General features: G+C 42.3%; 1 protein-coding gene across 1 annotated transcript; it reads right to left on the minus strand.

The window, feature by feature from the left end:
- Positions 1-2764: 2764 nt before the first annotated feature.
- LOC130476191 (fructose-1,6-bisphosphatase 1) lies at positions 2765-17165 on the minus strand. Its single transcript, XM_056848072.1, has 7 exons — positions 16996-17165; positions 14149-14311; positions 12241-12333; positions 9211-9351; positions 6505-6642; positions 5498-5617; positions 2765-3103 (listed from the first exon to the last, which is right to left on the minus strand). The coding sequence occupies exons 1-7, from the start codon at positions 17163-17165 to the stop codon at positions 2912-2914; spliced, it is 1017 nt and encodes a 338-aa protein (XP_056704050.1). The 3' UTR covers positions 2765-2911.
- Positions 17166-18193: the final 1028 nt, after the last annotated feature.

Consider the following 18193-nt stretch of genomic DNA (forward strand, 5'->3'; position numbering starts at 1 on the left):
ATCCTATCGTAAACTGTGCTGATGCATAATTTAGTCCACCATGAAAGTTGTGCATCTATTAAGTCTTAAAATTAGGCCACAAACATCTTTCGGGTAGCACTGATACAACATCCCCTTTCACCTCAGCAGAACATGTATGTTATTTAGCTGTAATGGAAGGACAGTACCTGAAAACTGAGACTGTGGCCCTTACTGTTCACATTAAGGAGACTGCCAAATATAGCAGAGCCAATAAACAATGGGGGAGGAGTTTGTAATACAAAGGGCACTGTTGAAGTGGATAATTTTATTGACTTTTAATTGTAAATCTGATCCAGTTCTTTCAATGGGTACAGTGACATCGCTTTTTAAAATAGAAGGCCAGATGGACTCTTTGAAAAACTTTACATTGTTTTGAGTACTGAGATCTTGGTATTCCTAAAGAAAAATAAACTAGGTTCTGACTGCAGCCTGCTAATGATGTACTTTATGAAGGAGGCATGGGGCATATATTATGGAGACCAAAATCATTTCCAGGATACTATGCTAGCTCGGAAAGAAAAGATTGGGGCTTTGGGAGCAAATGTTCACTCTGTGGTTATAACCAGTCTTTCTGATTCATTACACAAGAAGCTTTCTCCATCACTTCCCATTCACTTTAATGGAAGGGCTTATACACCTGAAGGAATGTAAGTGTGCTCTGCTGAAATGAATGGGAAATCCTCAGAGAGTGTTCTCAGCCAGGGAGTTCAATATGTATTGAAGCGCTGAAGTTTTTCTTTTTAAGATGGGGTGATAAGCCACAATCTAAGAGTCTGCAGTTCTCTGTGAGCATACTGTACCCTACAATCCATTCTGAGAGCCAAGAAGTCACTTCTGTTGTGGAGGGAGGGAAGACCCCCACATTACCCCATCTGCTGTTCATTAAGCTCTTTTGATCTGTTGTGTGAGCTCCACTGTTTGTAGATCTCGTACAAGCTAGTCTTTCATGTTATCTGCAACAAGAATAGCAACATTGCAAGTACACGGGCTTTCCCCATTGCATGAACAAAACTGTTCCCCTCACAAAAGTGAAATGTTATTCCTTGATGTCAGAGGGCACCAGCAAGGGAGATTAGGCTATGGCAGAATGATTTGCTGAAGGCTGCAGCACAAGTTACATAGCCAAGTGTAGATTCGAATCTACATGGGCTCTGCTTGGTACAAAAATGAGTATCAGAAGTCCCTGCAAATGCAGTACTCTGGCTCACAGCCTGTTCAGTCCTATGAGAAGATCAGACACGAAGCACCTTCATAAATGATTTGGTATGGGTCTGATTTTCATTTCTGTGATTATGATGTATTTCTATTATATAACAGGATGAAGTTATTCTGAAAAGATAATTATCATCTTTCAATTGAGTGTAAATACTAGTTGCAGTTGAGTTACTGACACCATCTGTAATAAGAGCTAATGACCTTTCACCAAATGCCAAAGTTCTTCAGTCACTTGGTACAGCAGGAACCAGCATGTTAATTTGGTGCTCTAGAAGCTAAGTTTGAAGACAAGTTGTTTTGAAATGTCATGGATGAATACCTTCTTAAGAATCTGATGTGCCATTTTTTTTAGCGTTCTGTTTGTGTTCATGTCAGCTATGAAAAGCAGAGACAGGGGATATAAACACATCAAGTGTTATGCTGTTGCTTCAGCTGTGTCTTGTGTAAATGAGAAGAATTCCAATATTTATTTGTGTGTTCCAGAGGTTTGGGCTGCCCTGCTTTCTGCTTCACCTGCCTTGCATGTTACTTTCTATAAATGTTTCAAGTAGCACTGGTAACATCTGCCAGAGTTTTCATTTGGAGTGTTTTTTTTTCTCCTTTGCAAGTTACTGATACCCCACAAGAACATGTACATATTGGTTAAATCACACAATCACAGAAAAATTCCAGTGTATTGTGATTTAACAAAAACAGCAACAACCAAAAGACCCTCCCCTGAAAACTGTGGTCCGAAAAAAGTAGTATGAAAACCAAACATCTGAGATTAAATTTAAAATAAAATTTGTAGCATCCATTGTAGCATATAACGTTGGCTTTCAGAATTTTGATTAATCAGATCAATAATGATGGTTTCTACCACTAAATTCCTGTGGTCTTAAAAATAATATTCTCCTTGGCTCTTATATGTTGCCTTGTTCCCCACATCCTCTAGTACGTTGTCGTAGGACAGACTACATGGGTATATGTGTAGATTCCCAATTCATTAAACATTCAGTCATGTAAACTAGCACTTCAGTGTAATCCCACCTATAATGAGTTGTTCCTTCTCCAATCTTCCACAGTACAAATATGAAATGCAAATAGCACAAAGATGGGGCAAGGCAGATAGCTCTTTCTTAATTATCTGTGACTCAAAGCATCACTTGATATGGTCCCTGACTGCCAAACCCCAACAATCTGCAATAGTAAAAGGAATCAGAAACTAACAGCAGGTAGCATGGGACCTAATAGTCTGCCTTAGGATGGCATGCAATCTCTGCTGCTGAAGCAGTAACCCCTGAATCACAACAGCTGTAGGAACTCCCTGTGATGGTGGGGCCTGGGAGCTGCCATTCAGCAAGCAAACCTTAACTCAGTTCTCATTATGGATTAATGTCTACCAGATCAAACACACCCCTGGGCTCCACTCGTTTTTGCTTGCATTGGTACTTATCTGGCCTGTAAAGTCACCTTCAACTACTGCAGCATATTGTTCAAAAATAAAGTCACTGCCCTTATATGTGCTTTTAATGGCAACAAAATCACATTTACTTTTTATGTATATAAAAATTCATGATATGGCTCATTTGCACCACCAAAAACTTGTTTCATAGTCAGTAGTATTGCACCAATATGGTCTTTGGTCCAAGGCATTTAAACTGTAGTTGAAGTGGTAGCAGCCACCTTTTCTTCCTCACTTAGCTGAATGCTTTTTCACCACGTCTATGTATTCTTCTACATCATCTGGAGACCCCAAGACAATAGGCACACGCTGGTGAATGTTTTCTGGCACGACATCCAGGACCGCCTCCTTTCCCGTTGTTGCAAGTCCTCCGGCCTTCTCAATGATAAATGCCATGGGGTTGCATTCATATAGTAACCTCAACTGAATTTTTTTGGAGAAGTCAAAAGACAGTGAGAAAGAGTTATCAGTCATCTGCATTACACTTTATGCAATCAAGTACGTGCTTTCAACCAAGAGATGGGGCTGTCCATCAGGACAGACTGTCCTGTTTAGCTTAAAGGGAAATTTCCTGGTGGTCTTAGAGCACCTCTGGCAAAAAGGGGAACACAAGTCAAGGGACAGAAACTCTGCAAGTGCCCCAGGGCCACTTGGCTCAAAACCTTCAGCAGCAACTGTGATGGCTATTAGATCCCCAGTTACCTCCTGCTGCACTGCCACCAGTTTACAAGAGGAAACAATGGGTAAGTCAACACCCACTGTTGACATGGCTGGGTTGAGTGGCCCTGCAGCATTGGCTCATAGCACCAATGCAGCCACTCAGCTTGGCTTGCTCCAGGGACATTTTCACATATCACCATTCATTTTCTGAAGGCGTTACAACCATATGCAGTATAAAGGAGAGGGCCTGTCCCTTTTCTTTTAAAATGGTAACAAACCTGGGCAGGGGATTTTGAATAGAAAACTATTTGTTTTGTCCCTTTCTCCTCCCTCCCCTGCCTTGTGTAGCACTGATCCAAGTGAGGGCCCATGCACAGCTGCAACTGGCCTTTAAAGGACAAATGAAGATCTGGGTCAAATGTGAATGTAACACTGAAGATGAAAGCACAAGTGCTGGACTGAGGAGCGCACCATAAGCGCATGGAAAATCTGGTGTGGTGTTTCAGTGTACAAAGCCAATGCTTTGATAATATTGACTCCTTTCTTTTTGTTTTACACTAGGAGACTCATTTTATGGTCCCTTTGGTAGAAAAGTATTGTTAGGCAAATGAAAGGTTGATCAGTGCTGCTATGCAGGAGAACAAGGACCCTGTTTCTTAATAATGTACAAAATCCCTACTATTTGCATGTAGAAGTTAAGGTTTATGAAACACTGGGTAAATGAGTAACTGCCTCTTATCTACAATGTGAAGTAAACATTGAAAGAGTTTCAAAATCCAAATTAAAGTGTTATGCTGAATAAACATGGCCCCTTCTCCTCTCCCAATGGAAAGTTTGCCTCAGAAATCAATACCTGCTACTTCTCAATTATTGAAATGTGAGCTGGTGCTTGAATGCCATTTGAAATTGTCAGTAACCAATACATGTACGCAGCCCTTCTTCAGGTGTCTTGAAAGGATACCAGCTCAGACTAGCAATACAGTTGATTTAATCTGCCCACATGCTGCCTCGCTTGATTTGGATAGCCTTTCAGTATTCTAAATATTTAACAACACAAGAACTTCTAGGAAAGTGACATCTGAAGCAAAGGTACATGTCCAAAAGGCTGCTGCTGTTCATTTACTCTTAATGTTCTACCCTGCCCTGCCATCCCAGCAAGGTGCGCTTTTGGCCTTCCAAAGGAGGATGCTTATTCTTCATACTTGCACCTCGCAAACAGTTTGCGAGGTTTTGACACACAGCCTGTTTAGCCCTAAGTGTCAGTGAGAGAAAAGAGTCCCAACAATTAAGGAAATTGTTTTTCTCATATCCCCTCCAAGCTTTTAAAATTTATGTTTTCAGCCTGATGTGCATATGCAACGTCAAGTAATCTGTATTTCTGAAAGTAACCTTTCTAACTTGATTCTATTGGAAGGAAAGATCAAAGTCCCAAGTATGTGCAGAGTTGCGGCCTTGCTTCTTCCAGGGCAAAGTACTTATTTGGACTGAGGGAAACACAGAACTTCAGAAGCTACTGGAGATTGGACAAGGTTAGGCACCCATGAGAGCTATACCTGAAGTGTTACAGTCAACAGCAAAGGAAAAGACGTATATGTGACCACATAGGGTATCACTATAGCACATTACAGCACCAACAGGCCAAGGGTTTATGTCCAGGCTTGCCACCTTTCAACTTTTGATACTGTTGCCTCATTCACAGAAGGCATACAAATTTCTCTCTATAGTCTAGAGCCTTGTTCTGGGTCTTCCAGAAATGAGCCTTACAGATTTTTTTAAATCTGGCCCGATAATTATTTTGCATTGGCAAGGTACACACTGCCAGAATTCCCAGCTCATTTGAGAGGGAGTACTACCCAGTTTATATGATAGAACATTATTCCAATGTGCAATGGTGCCATACCATGAACAGTGGAAAGAGCATGCTCCAGAAAAGACTGGGAAGGTCAACAAAGCTGCACATGCTACTCCATTCAAAGAACATAGGAAGAGAATGCATGTGGGCCAGTACATTTGTACTTCTCTATTAAATAAAGCAAAACCTAACTTGCCCAATGTGCCAAGAACTGGACACCTAAAAATGTTTAGAAATGGGATCAGTTGTAAAGCTTAAGGAAAACAGCAACAAACTATGAAGTTTTGTAAAAGGACATGTATTACCTTTCCCTTGGGGCTCTTTGAGTTGGCTGGATATAAAAAGATTCCTCCATACACCAAAGTACGGTGCACATCAGCAACCATGGAGCCTATGTACCTGCTGCCATAGGGAGAACTACCATCCTAGAAGAATTGTTTGATAAAATACTTATTAGGATAAGTGTTTTAGTTTAAGGATATAGTCAGTGGGTTACCACTATCTGAGGACAGGTCCAGATAGCAATTGGATATTTGCTTCTGATTGGATTCTACAGCCCCCAGCTATGCATGTCAAACAACTGCACACCTGCAAATCATATGAAAAGGCAGGGAACCATTCCACATTTCTGGAATTGGAGGACTGGATGTTCTCAAATAGTATACTCAATCTTCTATGTAGTTCTACAGACATGCCTTAGACTTCCTTCCAAAATTACAAAAGTCCTACAATTTAGTATATATATACCATTTACAATTATCACTCATGCTTATTTTACAACATGTAACAGTGACCTTTTTTGGCCATCAAGTCACATCTGACTTAGGGTAACCCCTGGTGGGGTTTTCAAGGCAAGAGATGTTCAGAGGTGGTTTGCCATTGCCTGGCTCTGTGTCACGACCCTGGAATTTCTTGGAGGTCTTCCATCCAAATACCTGACAGGGTCGATCCTGCTTAGTTTGAGATCTGATGAGATCAGGCTAGCTTGGGCTATCCAGATCAGGGCAACAGTGACATAGATATATGTTATGGCTATGAGTCAGAATCCACAGGTACCTTTCACGTCTTTTTCTACACACAACGATTTTCAAGCAGGACGCGTTTGAATCAGTCCCTAAAGCAGCTTGATATATCATAGCTAGTTCAATAATCCCAACATTTACTATTGCTTCTTATTCTGAAAACACAACAGTGTGTGCCTAAATTTGGAAGAGATTGCAGAGTTATATAAAACAGATACAGATGGATTCAAAGTAACATCAATTCCATGGTATCTTAACTAAAAATTTCTTCACAGAACGTGGAAGCTTACCTCTGGGAATTTCTTCTTCTTAAGATACTCTGTCACAGCAGGGTCAAAGTAAGTAGAATATCCTTCATTGAGACTGTAGATATTTCCTTTCTTCTTGATTTTTACATCTTTGTTGACTAAAATGAACTCCCCAATTGCCTAAGAAAATTTTTTATAGCATATACTTTATTCAAGAACAAATTCTGTAATTCATAAAACAGTTACTACAGTATAAAGAAACTCTTGCCAAGTTAATGCTGGTAGAAAAATATGTCTGTAAAGTCTGACTAGTCAGATTCTTCAAACCCTACTGTTTTCTCATGACTGACAAGTAATTCCTCACAGATTCCTCCCTCCCACTGCTAACCATCAGATCAACCAAATGCTTTTTTCTGAGGTCCCCTGATTCTGAGGGACAGCATTTGCCAGAGGGGAGGCAGGAAAGTTGTGTTCCTTCCATGGAGCTCTGATCATGCTTCCTTGGATCCAAGCCAGAGAATCTGCACTACCCCACAAAGTATATCTAGTACAAATTCCTTGTGAAGCTGTTGACAAGTAATTAGTGTAATTCTAAGCAGAATTACAGCCTCCTGAGTCCACTGAAATCAATGTAACTCTGAGGACTGCACTGAAAAATACCTTTTACAAATTCAGAAAATTATCCATTTGGACATTATCTCAGTATACTTTGGAGCAATCATACAAATTACTTGTTCAAACGTGGACAAGATTTGTTAAGTGGAGGTTATGCTTTTGCAGTTATTTAAATGCTACTACATTTTAAAAGGGTTTAACAGCTTACAAGAAATTTAACAGAATAAAAGCAGCATGGAACTGCTTAAGCTAAAGCCAACCGAAACTCCAGTTCTTAGAAAAGTGAATGAATATGGTAACACTCATAATTTTAATTCAAACTGTATGGCATGAGCTATGTTGAAAACATGCATTTTATTTCCAGAGTTTGATAATGGGATGGTACTAGGATATTAAGATATCACACATATATAAACACCCCACTTACTCTGTAAGACATCAGGATGCAAGCTGAAAGTGTACAAGAACATTTGTTAAAATTATCTTGTGAACATACAGATGAATAGAAGATAAACCTTTCTAGAAATAGAGACTGAATATATAGGGATGCTTTAAATGCTAAAGATCTTTAAAAAACTATACTAATGCTAAAGGTAAAGGAAACTAATGGATTTTTTGAAACGTTTGACTACCAGCTCACATGAGACACAATAGCTTATCCTGACTGCTTGGATTTTATGCTAGTTGATAAGCGAATACTTCTATTTAAGCAAAACCCAAGGAACGCCTGATTTAACTGTTGCATTTTTATCATTCATATGTACATATATAGGGTTTAATGGGATGCTGTTTATCAGGTGATGTTATTTACCTCTATGTCACAAAAAGCTTATTTTTCTCTAGGCCTGTTGGCAACCCTACATAGAGTATATACATTGCACCCAACTGCCGTTTAAAGGTTTTTTAAAATCACCCCAAGTATCTTTTGTATGCAAGTTGATGGTTCAGTGAGGCGTAGGTATGTAACAAAGTCCACTGAGTTCCTTCTCTACTTGCCCCTACAACTGTTATGCAAAGGAGTGGCAACACAGTGGTGGCGGACTGGCTGGCAAATCAGCTGTCAGTTTTTGAAATCACATCTTCTTTGCTCTTCAATTCCTACCTCTTGGAGGCAAGAGAAAAGGAGTTCAGACTGTAAACAAGTTCCAGCCACACTGAAGAAGAGCCAGCATGAGTGAGAGGAAAGAAAAATTGGCATTTTTATTGTTTTTAAAGAGGCCAGAGAGGAAGTGAATGTCCTGGAGGGAGTTAATTGAAGGCGAATTGATGGTAGTGGTGGGGGGAGGGTTGAATAGGAATTTGGAGGAGGTAGGCAAATTGAAGGGGAATTATTTATTTACAGTATGGGTGCCCTGCCTTTCTGCAAGCAAGGGCTCAAGGCTGCCAACAATATATCTCAATTAAAACAAAACTGAACAATATAAAACCCAATCAGGTGCCACCTCTGCCTTGTCTCAGTTTGCTTTTACTTTGGGGTATGTTACTTTTCTCCCTCCAGTTCAGATTTTTGTTTCTGGTAGTCAACAGCAGGGCCTGAAGGTGGAGGCCTTCCCCTATTTTTATTCTGTAACACCTGGAATTCAGAGATGAACTGCCTCTGCACATGGAGTTTCTATTTAGTTCTTATGGCTAACAGAAAGGTTTCAATGGACAGAGCTAAGGAAGAACAAATAGGAGGAGCTGTGTATGGGTGGAGCCCAAGAAAGGTCTGATTAGGATTCAATGGTAGGTGTAGCATACCCCACTTTTTGGAGGCACCCGCAGCTCCTGGCTAGTCATCTTGCAGAGCCCTATAGGAGTATAATTGGTTTTGAACTGTTATTCATATTTTATGTACAGGAAACTGAGATTGGAATCAAGGTTGATTCACCCAACGCCACAGTTGAGCAAGGACAATTGAAGTAGGATCCAAGGCCAACACTATCCACAAGTAAGCTATTCTTTCATTAACATGCACATGAGGGGGGTTGTTGCTTTTGGAGGACTATAAATGAATCAATTTTGAAAGTGGAACCAGCTTTTTAATTAATTTTTCTCAGGATAATCCAGTTTCTCCTCTTTGTAAACAATTCCCACATTTTGTCTTTTTTTTAAAAAAAGAAACTTTTCTTAGGATATGGCTGCATTACTTACCGGATCAAGCATGAAACAGTTGACCCCACTGTCCAGGGCCAAAACAAGCATTGTGGCACTACCATAGAGGGCATAACCAGCTGCCACAAGATTACGTCCAGGCTGCAGAGCATCTTTCTCAGAAGGTGCACTAGTGGAAACCTTGAGTAAAAGAGAACCACCTTAAGTCAGGAAATTAGTGACCCTTTGAGGATTTGATATTCATACTGGCTGCAGTAGCCATACTCCCATTTCCAGCGGCAGGTCCAAGTCTAGTTTTGTCCTATGGGAGGGAAATGTCACCAACGTAGCCCACTCAACTGAACTAATCATTTGGCACAACATGGGTGCTTCTGAGAACAGCAAGGCTCAGGCTAACAAGGGATACAACTGCAACAATCTGTAACAAAATATAGATCTTCCTTTGAAATAAGTTATCTAGACCTGTTCTAAGAGTCTAATACGGATGGCCTTGTTGCAGTTTATTGAGATGGATATCTTTTGAAACCTTTCAACCTGTAATGATTTTGACTGGTTTCTTAATAGTTTTAATATCAACAGTAACAAGCAGAGACCTGATCAGAAAAGACGTTTACTACACTGGAACTAGGTTATTAATTAGGTTATTGTAGAAAGCAGAACAGTACATCGATGTAATGCTGTGAATCTAACAAAAGTAAGTATCTTTTAGTTATTTTCCAGGAGAATATGAAGAAGTCCCCAAAGACTGTCCAGAAGAACTGCCTTACCAGTTCAGACCAAGGGATTCATCTAGTCTAGCTTCTCTCTTCAACAGTAATCTGACAGATGCTTCACAGAAGCCCACAAGTTGCTGCAACAAGCCTGCTTTGCTCATATGTAGCTCAAGCCCCATAGTTATGGCATTCAGTTGGGCTAGCCAGTAGTCGCATTATAATAAAACAACACCTAATTACTTAAAAATCATTACCAAGCATAAAACTTGCAGATTCATTTACCAAGATTTATTTAAGTCAGCCTTTCTCCTGAAAAATAAGGACCCCAAGGTGTGTAATAGCCACATACTATCAAATAATCAAAACTGCATTAAAATGACCAATATACCGTATATACCCATGTATAAGCCGACCCGCGTATAAGCCGAGGTGCCTAATTTCTCCCCAAAAATGGGGAAAAATTAGGCACCTGCGTATAAGCCGAGGGTCGGCTTATAACCCCCCCCCCCCCGCGCGCAGGCTTACCAGTACCTTCTGGGCTCCTGGCGGCGGGCCCGGTGGGGCCGGCATAGCGGCCTCCCTGCAGCTGCAGGGGGCCTCTGGAGGCCGCTCCCGGCTGGGAGAAGGCGGCGGGGGCGGCTGGGCGGCCTCCCCGCGGCCACAGGGGGCCTCTAAAGGCCGCTCCCGGCCGGGAGAAGGCGGCGGGGGCGGCTGGGTGGCCTCCCCGCGGCCGCAGGGGGCCTCTAAAGGCCGCTCCCGGCCGGGAGAAGGCGGCGGGGGCGGCTGGTCAGCCTCCCCGCGGCCGCAGGGGGCCTCTAAAGGCCGCTCCCGGCCTGGAAAAGGCGGCGGGGGCGGCTGGGCAGCCTCCCCGCGGCCGCAGGGGTCCTCTAAAGGCCGCTCCCAGCTGGGAGAAGGTGGCGGGGGCGGCTGGGCGGCCTCCCCGCGGCCGCAGGGGGCCTCTAAAGGCCGCTCCCGGCCTGGAAAAGGCAGCGGGGGCGGCTGGGCGGCCTCCCCGCAGCCACAGGGGGCCTCTGGAGGCCGCTCCCAGCCAGGAAAAGATGGCGGAGGTAAGTTCCCCCCTCCCCCCTCCCTCTACCGTATTGACCCGCGTATAAGCCGAGTTCGGCTTTTTCAGCCCTTTTTTTGGGCTGAAAAACTCGGCTTATACGCGAGTATATACGGTAGGTAAACCCTATTCTTAACCCAAAAGGCACTCCCTTTTTTGCCCAGACTCAAACCACCTCCAAACCTCTAAAGCATAATTCTGTTTTATAGCCTCCTTAAAAAGTCAGGAGGGTGGACATCTTCTGGAAAGCTGTTCTACAAGTATTGAGCAGTCCCATATCTGTGCAGTTGAACAGGCCTTAAAGGAGGCACAGAAACTGCTGGAAGGAACAAAAAGCTGCCACACAGGAATATTCAGGGAGAATTGGTCCTTCAAGTATACGGGCCCCAGATCATGAGGGCTTCAAAGGTTAGCACCTGTGCTTTGAGTCACAAATTAGTAGCCAGTTTAGGGACTTCAGGGTAAGAGTAACATGGCCCCAAGGGCTAGTTCCAGATAACCTACACTGTTGTTTAAGAAAAGGCCTTTTTACTACACTGATCAACTGATTTTATCAAAACTATGATTTTATCATACTACTTCTACTAGAACCTAGACCCAATTAAAACAAATAACAAGGTTACCTTTAAATAACATCCCTTTAAATATTTAAAATCACGCAAATCCAGTATTTCAGGTTCCTAAGACAAGGCAACTACTTCTCAGAAAGACACCGATCTTCACATCACTTGTATAAATAACATCCCCACTAGAGTCAACCAAACTCTTACTGCTGATTATATTGCAAACTTGCATGCCATGTTGCAAGCTCAATTCCCCTTTCTTCAAAAACCAGATTTCACCATTAAGTCCCATGAGACTTCGTCATCAAATTGATTGCTTTAATGATTCTGTCAGAACAGACTTTTTATTCATAGCAGCTAACATTTGTCACCATCAGTATGCGTTTGAGAAGCCAAGTCACAATTTGGACACTGACCTGAACAAGACACTGGGTCACAAAGCAATGTATTATAAATAAAATGGGTGTGATTCCATCTAAATGACTGCATGGAAGTGCAACTCCCCCATTCCAAAGCAGCCAAAAATGCCCCCTGAAGTGCTGCTCCTAATGGAGCCCCAGGAGCAGTATTGGGGGGGGGGGGAGCTGGGGGGCTCCACAGGAGGGAGGAATGGCCCTACCTCTTGCATGGGTTGATTATTTTGATGAGATCCAACCCAATATTTGTATATGGTCCCCCCCATTACTTATATCTCTTCATTACTTCCATAAACAGCCATTTAGTTTACCTTTCTGTAGATAGCAAAAATGGTTCCAATAGACACAAGGCAGTCAATATTAGATGAGCCATCAAGTGGATCCATGCAGACTATGTATTTACCCTAGAAGGGAAGAACATATGAATACACTCACAATATGTATGCAGACTAGTACTTGTCGTCGTCCCCACAAATGGCAGGGGGTACTATCCCCATTCCGCATATTTGATATTACAGGGTTTAGTTTGAGATTTCCCATGCAGATCAGCCCTAACATACTAGTGAGAAACAAGTGTCTTATTAAGGATGTGCTATAAAGCAAAAAGTTTCTTTAAAGGAATGTTCTTGTTTGGAGTTTATTGCCCAAGTAAAGTTTTGTCATTCTGATTTAAACAGCTTGAGGTTTTAGATATAGGAACTCAAAGAACACAATGATCTGCAGGTCGTGAAGAAAGGGGCTTGTTTCAACCTCAAAATATGGAGAAATATTTGGTGATGTCATCCTACCACATATTTCTCAGAGTCAACATTACTGCAGAAACCGACAAAACCATTTGAGAACATTGTTAGCAAACTGCAAAGGTTCTGATCTTTTCAAGAATTCAGTGTACAAGGTAAGAAATAAGAATAAGGGCACAGTCCTCCTAGAAGCTTTCATGAGTCCCACTGCAACAAGCAGGGGCTACACAGAAGTCTGAGGCACTGCACTGAGGCTTGCATAGGAGGTGCTTCCTGGCAGATTGTGTCCGGTTGCAACCCTCTGATAAGTTTGCAAGATAGGAGAGAGAAATATTAGTTGACCTGCTACTTTAATTCAAAACGTGTACACACTTTCACCCTACAAATTTCAAGACAATTGGTGAATTTACACATAGCAAGTTATTCTTTAACTTCTTTCACTTCTGTATTGATCTTTAGCATTCTGGGTAACATAAAAATACACAAAAACAATTAGTGCTTATGTTTCTTCTGAACTGTCTGGGCTGTCATGTACGTAAGGAGGAAAGAGGCTGTCCTTTGCCTGACTTTCTGTTTGAGCCCATTCCTGTGGGGGCCAACAAGTGCTCAGAAACTGATTTGTCTCCTCAGGCCCTCTCAACTTCCTTCAACTTCCTGAATGTATGGCTTTTGCAATATCTATATCTATATACTATATGCAATATCTATATACTAAATACAGATGTTCACAAAATTGCATCCAGGAAATCCTGGCTAGATCAACAACTGGGGTCAAACGAACAGTGACAAATGTAAGGCCCTAACCTTACATTTGCCAAGATAAAGGGAAACGTGAAGCCAGAGGTCCTTACAGAGAAAAGCAAGCATGAGGTTTGACCACTTCTGCAACCACCAGTTTTTCTCTGCAAATGCCTCCTCAAGGCTGTCTTTTTCTCCAGCCAGACTCACTCCGGTTTAAACTGACTTGGTGGGGGGAGTGGAAAGATGGATGACATTTTCTGCAAAGAAGTGAAAGATTGAATAGTCTCTCCTGATAATCAAATCTCTCCCTTAAAGTATTTGATGTCTTATGCTAAGAATATTAGGATAATTACTGTTTAATGGACATTATTGCTTTATTATATACTGCTCATAATTGCTATTGTCTTTTATTGCATATTGTTCATTATATCGTTATTATGTTTTTGTTTTCTTCTAATGCAATCAATTTAATTGTAACTGCTGTCATGATTTGGCTTTTAATTTTTCTTTTCTTTTATGTTCTATTTATATTTATAAAAATATCTTTTACCAAAAAAAATATCTCCCATAAAGCGAAGTTCAGCTCTCCAGAGTCTGCTCGCTTTTTCTAAACTCAGAAAGGCACTGCCCTTTGTCCTGTGGAGTCTGTATTTTGGTTAATTTTTATACATTTAAAGATAGCATGTGTTAAAGGACAACATGAACGTAACCATTGGGAAATATTTTAAGGGTACCAACTTGTTTGTCAGGTTCCACTATGAGGGCGTCCTTGTTTTCTTCTGATACAATCACACAAGTTGTGAAAGAGGACTTGAGCATGTTGATCACCATGTCATTGGAAAGGACATCCAGCTTCTTCACTTGGTCTCCTGTCACATTGGTGGAGCCAGAAATCCCATAACTGAACCAAGAGGGGGGAAAAAGAACTCCAGACAATGACTAAGGAGGATGGCTTGTCCTAAATGCAGGAGATTATTTATTAGCCATATGGTTCTATATAAATATAACACACAGCACAACTTCTGAGTGGGACTTTGGTCCCACCATATCATTTTCTTCACAGAATGCCACTATTTCTCTCAAGGAAAACGGTTTCATATCAAATAGTATTTTTACAATAATTTAAGACAGCTTTAGATTGAAAGTAGCTGTAAAAAGGGTGGGAAGAATTATTTCTTTCATTTCCCGAACAGAACCCCCGAGAGAGTTAAATGGCTAGAAGTTCTTTCTCTTGAATCACCCTGACACAGCCAGGTGACCACTTAAATCCGTCTGTGGCCATCCAGACTTCGGCACATGCTTAGTTTCAAGTTAATGAGTTGCCCCATCAAACTGCCAAATATGGGGTTTTCCATTCAAAAAACACCCTCCCTTGTTTGTCCTTTAAAGTCACCATCAAAGCTGAATTTACCAAGGGTAAATCATGGATGCCTGAAGCAACATTATAAATGTATCCTGAACTGTTTTGCTTCAAGGCAGCAACGCTGCCCATTCTATACTCTTATAAGCTTGTGGCTCCTCCTGGATTTTTCAAAAAGTGCTTTTTGTACAACAGTTTGTTTACTTCATTTATGCCCTGCTTTTCTCCCCATTGGAGTCTCTTCCACTTTATCATCACAACCCTGTGAGGTAGGTGTGGCTGAAAGTATGTGACTGGCCCACGGTCACTCAGATTGAGCATTCAAACCTGGGTCACCCAGATCCTAGTCCTGCGCACTAACCGATACAACATGATGGCTCTACTCACTATTCTATTATTATTATACTAAAATATATGCAGTTATAATTAAAATGATTATAAATCCATATAAAAAGCTAATAGTGCCCTATGTTAGGGATGCAATTATCACACAGAAGAACATGATAACAGCTTCCTAGTAAAACATTTAGTTAACACATTAACAGACCATACTACTTGCTTACTGTTGCTGCACTGGCTCAGCTTGCTGGTCACTAAGGTAAATTCACTTAACTGCAGGGACAGAAAGGACCATCATAACCCTTTGGTAAAGGGGTCGGACCCAGCGTGCCCCAACAGACATGCATCTCTTCCCCCAATCATTCCCTATGGCTGCACTCCAAAAAAGATGGCCTTGCACCACAGCTTGCTTACAAGAGGCTACGTTCCCCTTACAAGGCGCTTCATTCTGTGATCTGCCCCACCAGGTTGTTGTCTTTTGTAAAAAGATTACAAACACAGAAGCTCGCTACCCATACCTTAGAGAAAACATTGCCTCATCCAAATTTTTCAGACAAGGTCAAACAAAGTTCTCTTCCCTGTAAGCGCTCAAAATTAGTACAGCAAGTTTAACGTATTTTCAATTAGCTACAAAATATTACTTGTTTAGAAATTGAGATGATTGAATAGGACCAAACTGGGCATACAAATAATGCAGAAAACAGAGAGATGAATCTTTTGCTATAGATATAAATTTGCACACACATTTAATGTAGGTTAATGACCATGGAAGTAGAGCACAAGGGGCTCTGGCATCCCTAGGCATAGCAATCTTTTTAGATCTATCCAGTATCTTTTTATTGTGCCCTTTCTTACATGGCTCTCCCTCATTTTTCCTCACAGCAACCTTGTGAGGTAGATTAGGCTGAGGCAGGAGGACTGGTCCAGGGGCACCCAGCAAGCTACATGTGCCTGGATTTGAAGCAAGATCTGCCAGATCCCTCTTCTGTGACTCTAACCACAATGGGGGAGAGGGGCTGTGGTTCAGTGGTAGAGCATCTGCTTGGCATGCAGAAAGTCCCAGGTTCAATCCCCGGCATCTCCAGTTAAAGGGACTAGGCTGGTAGGTGAAGTGAAAGACCTCTGCCTGAGACCCTGGAGAGCCGCTGCCGGTCTGAGTAGACAATACTGACTTTGATGGACCAAGGGTCTGATTCAGTATATGGCAGCTTCATGTGTTCATATGTGTTCAATGCAACACTGGCTGCTATTACATTAATAGTATATTATTGGCAAGATAATAGGCTTCTTCCTCCTGCTGACTAGGTTTGGACACCCAGGATTGTGTGGGCAGGTACACAACACAACCAGGATGTTGAGAATGTGGGCAGGGCCTGAAAAGAGAGAGAGAGAGAGACAGAGAGACACCCAGGTGAAGGCAGATGTGTTAGAAAGAGTGCCCAGAAACAGGTGTCACTTACTGATGCAGAAACATTCCGGCAGGAATGATGTGCAATGAAAGAGATCAGAGATTTGGCCTGGGTATGGGATGTGGTTTGGTCTGTCTAGTCGAGACCCCGGGCTGCTCCAGAGACTCAAGGGGGGGGGGGGAAGCAATCCCCAGAAACAGTAAAGGCGCGTGGTTGCGGAAGTTCAGGACAGACGAGAGAAGGGGCGAAAAGGCACGGTCGCTTGAGCCTCCTTTCTTCCCTGTTCCAGCCAGGATCCAGCCAGGATCGAACGCACGAATGTTCCTGGCTGGAACAGGGAAGAAAGGAGGCTCAAGCGACCGTGCCTTTTCGCCCAAGGTCTACATACAAGCCACATTCGCGCGGAGAGGAGTCGCGAGGGCCCAACGCAAATGGGCGGGCTGGACTCCCCTGGAGGAAAAAGGCTGCTGGACTCACAGGTTGGCGATGCCCGCTTTCCGCACGGCGGTGGAGATGGCCTTGACAGCGGTGCAGATGGCCGTGAGCAGCTGGGTGAGCTCCCCGGTGCCCCGCGCTTTCCGCCCCTCCTCGACGACGAAGCGGGTCAGGGTGACCACGTTGGTGTCGAAGGTGGAGCGGTCCGTCATGGCTCCCCGGCGGCGCTGAAGGAGGCTGCTGGGGCTGCGGTGCAAGACGGACCAGGCAGCTGCGCAGCCAATGCGGAGAGGAGGGGGTGGATCTGCGGGCACGACTAAGGGGGAGGCGGGCAGAACGGAGGCGGAGAGAGCCCAGCCCGGGCTGATTGGCTACCGCTTGTCGAAGGTTTCCGACTGGCCTGCCCCCACGCGTCGGCGGATTGGCTGGCTGCATGGGGGCGTGGCTACACATTTTCTATGGCTTTTCGAGGACTCGGTAAGATAGATAGATAGATAGATATTTTATATATATATATATATATAGATATAGATATAGATATAGATATAGATATAGATATAGATATAGATATAGATATATCTATATATATATAAAATATATATAAAAATCTATATAAAAATCTATAATAATATATATATAATTTTCTTATTAAGTCACATTCAGTTTCAACATTGTCATCCTCGGAGTTACATAAAATAAAACCATTTCAAACTAATCAGCCTAATCAGTACTGACTTTTCTGACTTCCCCTCCTCTGTCAAATTAATATCTATGTCATCCCCTCTGTCTTTGTTTTCTAATTCATTCTAATTCATTCTATCATTTCTATAAACTACATATAATCATCCTATATACTTTAATTGTTGAATACTTCATCCTTTCAACGTTGATCAGTTGAATTAGATTAAATCATAGCCTTCAACATTTCCCCTATTTAATTCGTTTTCACAATATGTTATCCATGCCTCCCATTCTCTCACATATTCTTCATTGTCTTTTTGATTTACTAAAGCAGTAAGTTTAGCCATTTCTGCTCGTTCAAACATTTTATTTTTCCAGTCATTCTTGTCTGGTATCTCAGACATTTTTTATTTAGCTGCATAGACCAGTCTTGCAAGGGGACTCGGTAATAGATTGACAGCCTCTTCCCCACCTCCTTAGGAATTCTTCTCCCGGTAGGCGCGCTTTCCCTTCTGTCGTTGCCTGTTCCACGCTCGTCCTCCTTCTCCAACTTTGCAGC

This window comes from Euleptes europaea, chromosome 4 (assembly GCF_029931775.1).
Source record: "Euleptes europaea isolate rEulEur1 chromosome 4, rEulEur1.hap1, whole genome shotgun sequence".
NCBI lineage: Eukaryota > Metazoa > Chordata > Lepidosauria > Squamata > Sphaerodactylidae > Euleptes > Euleptes europaea.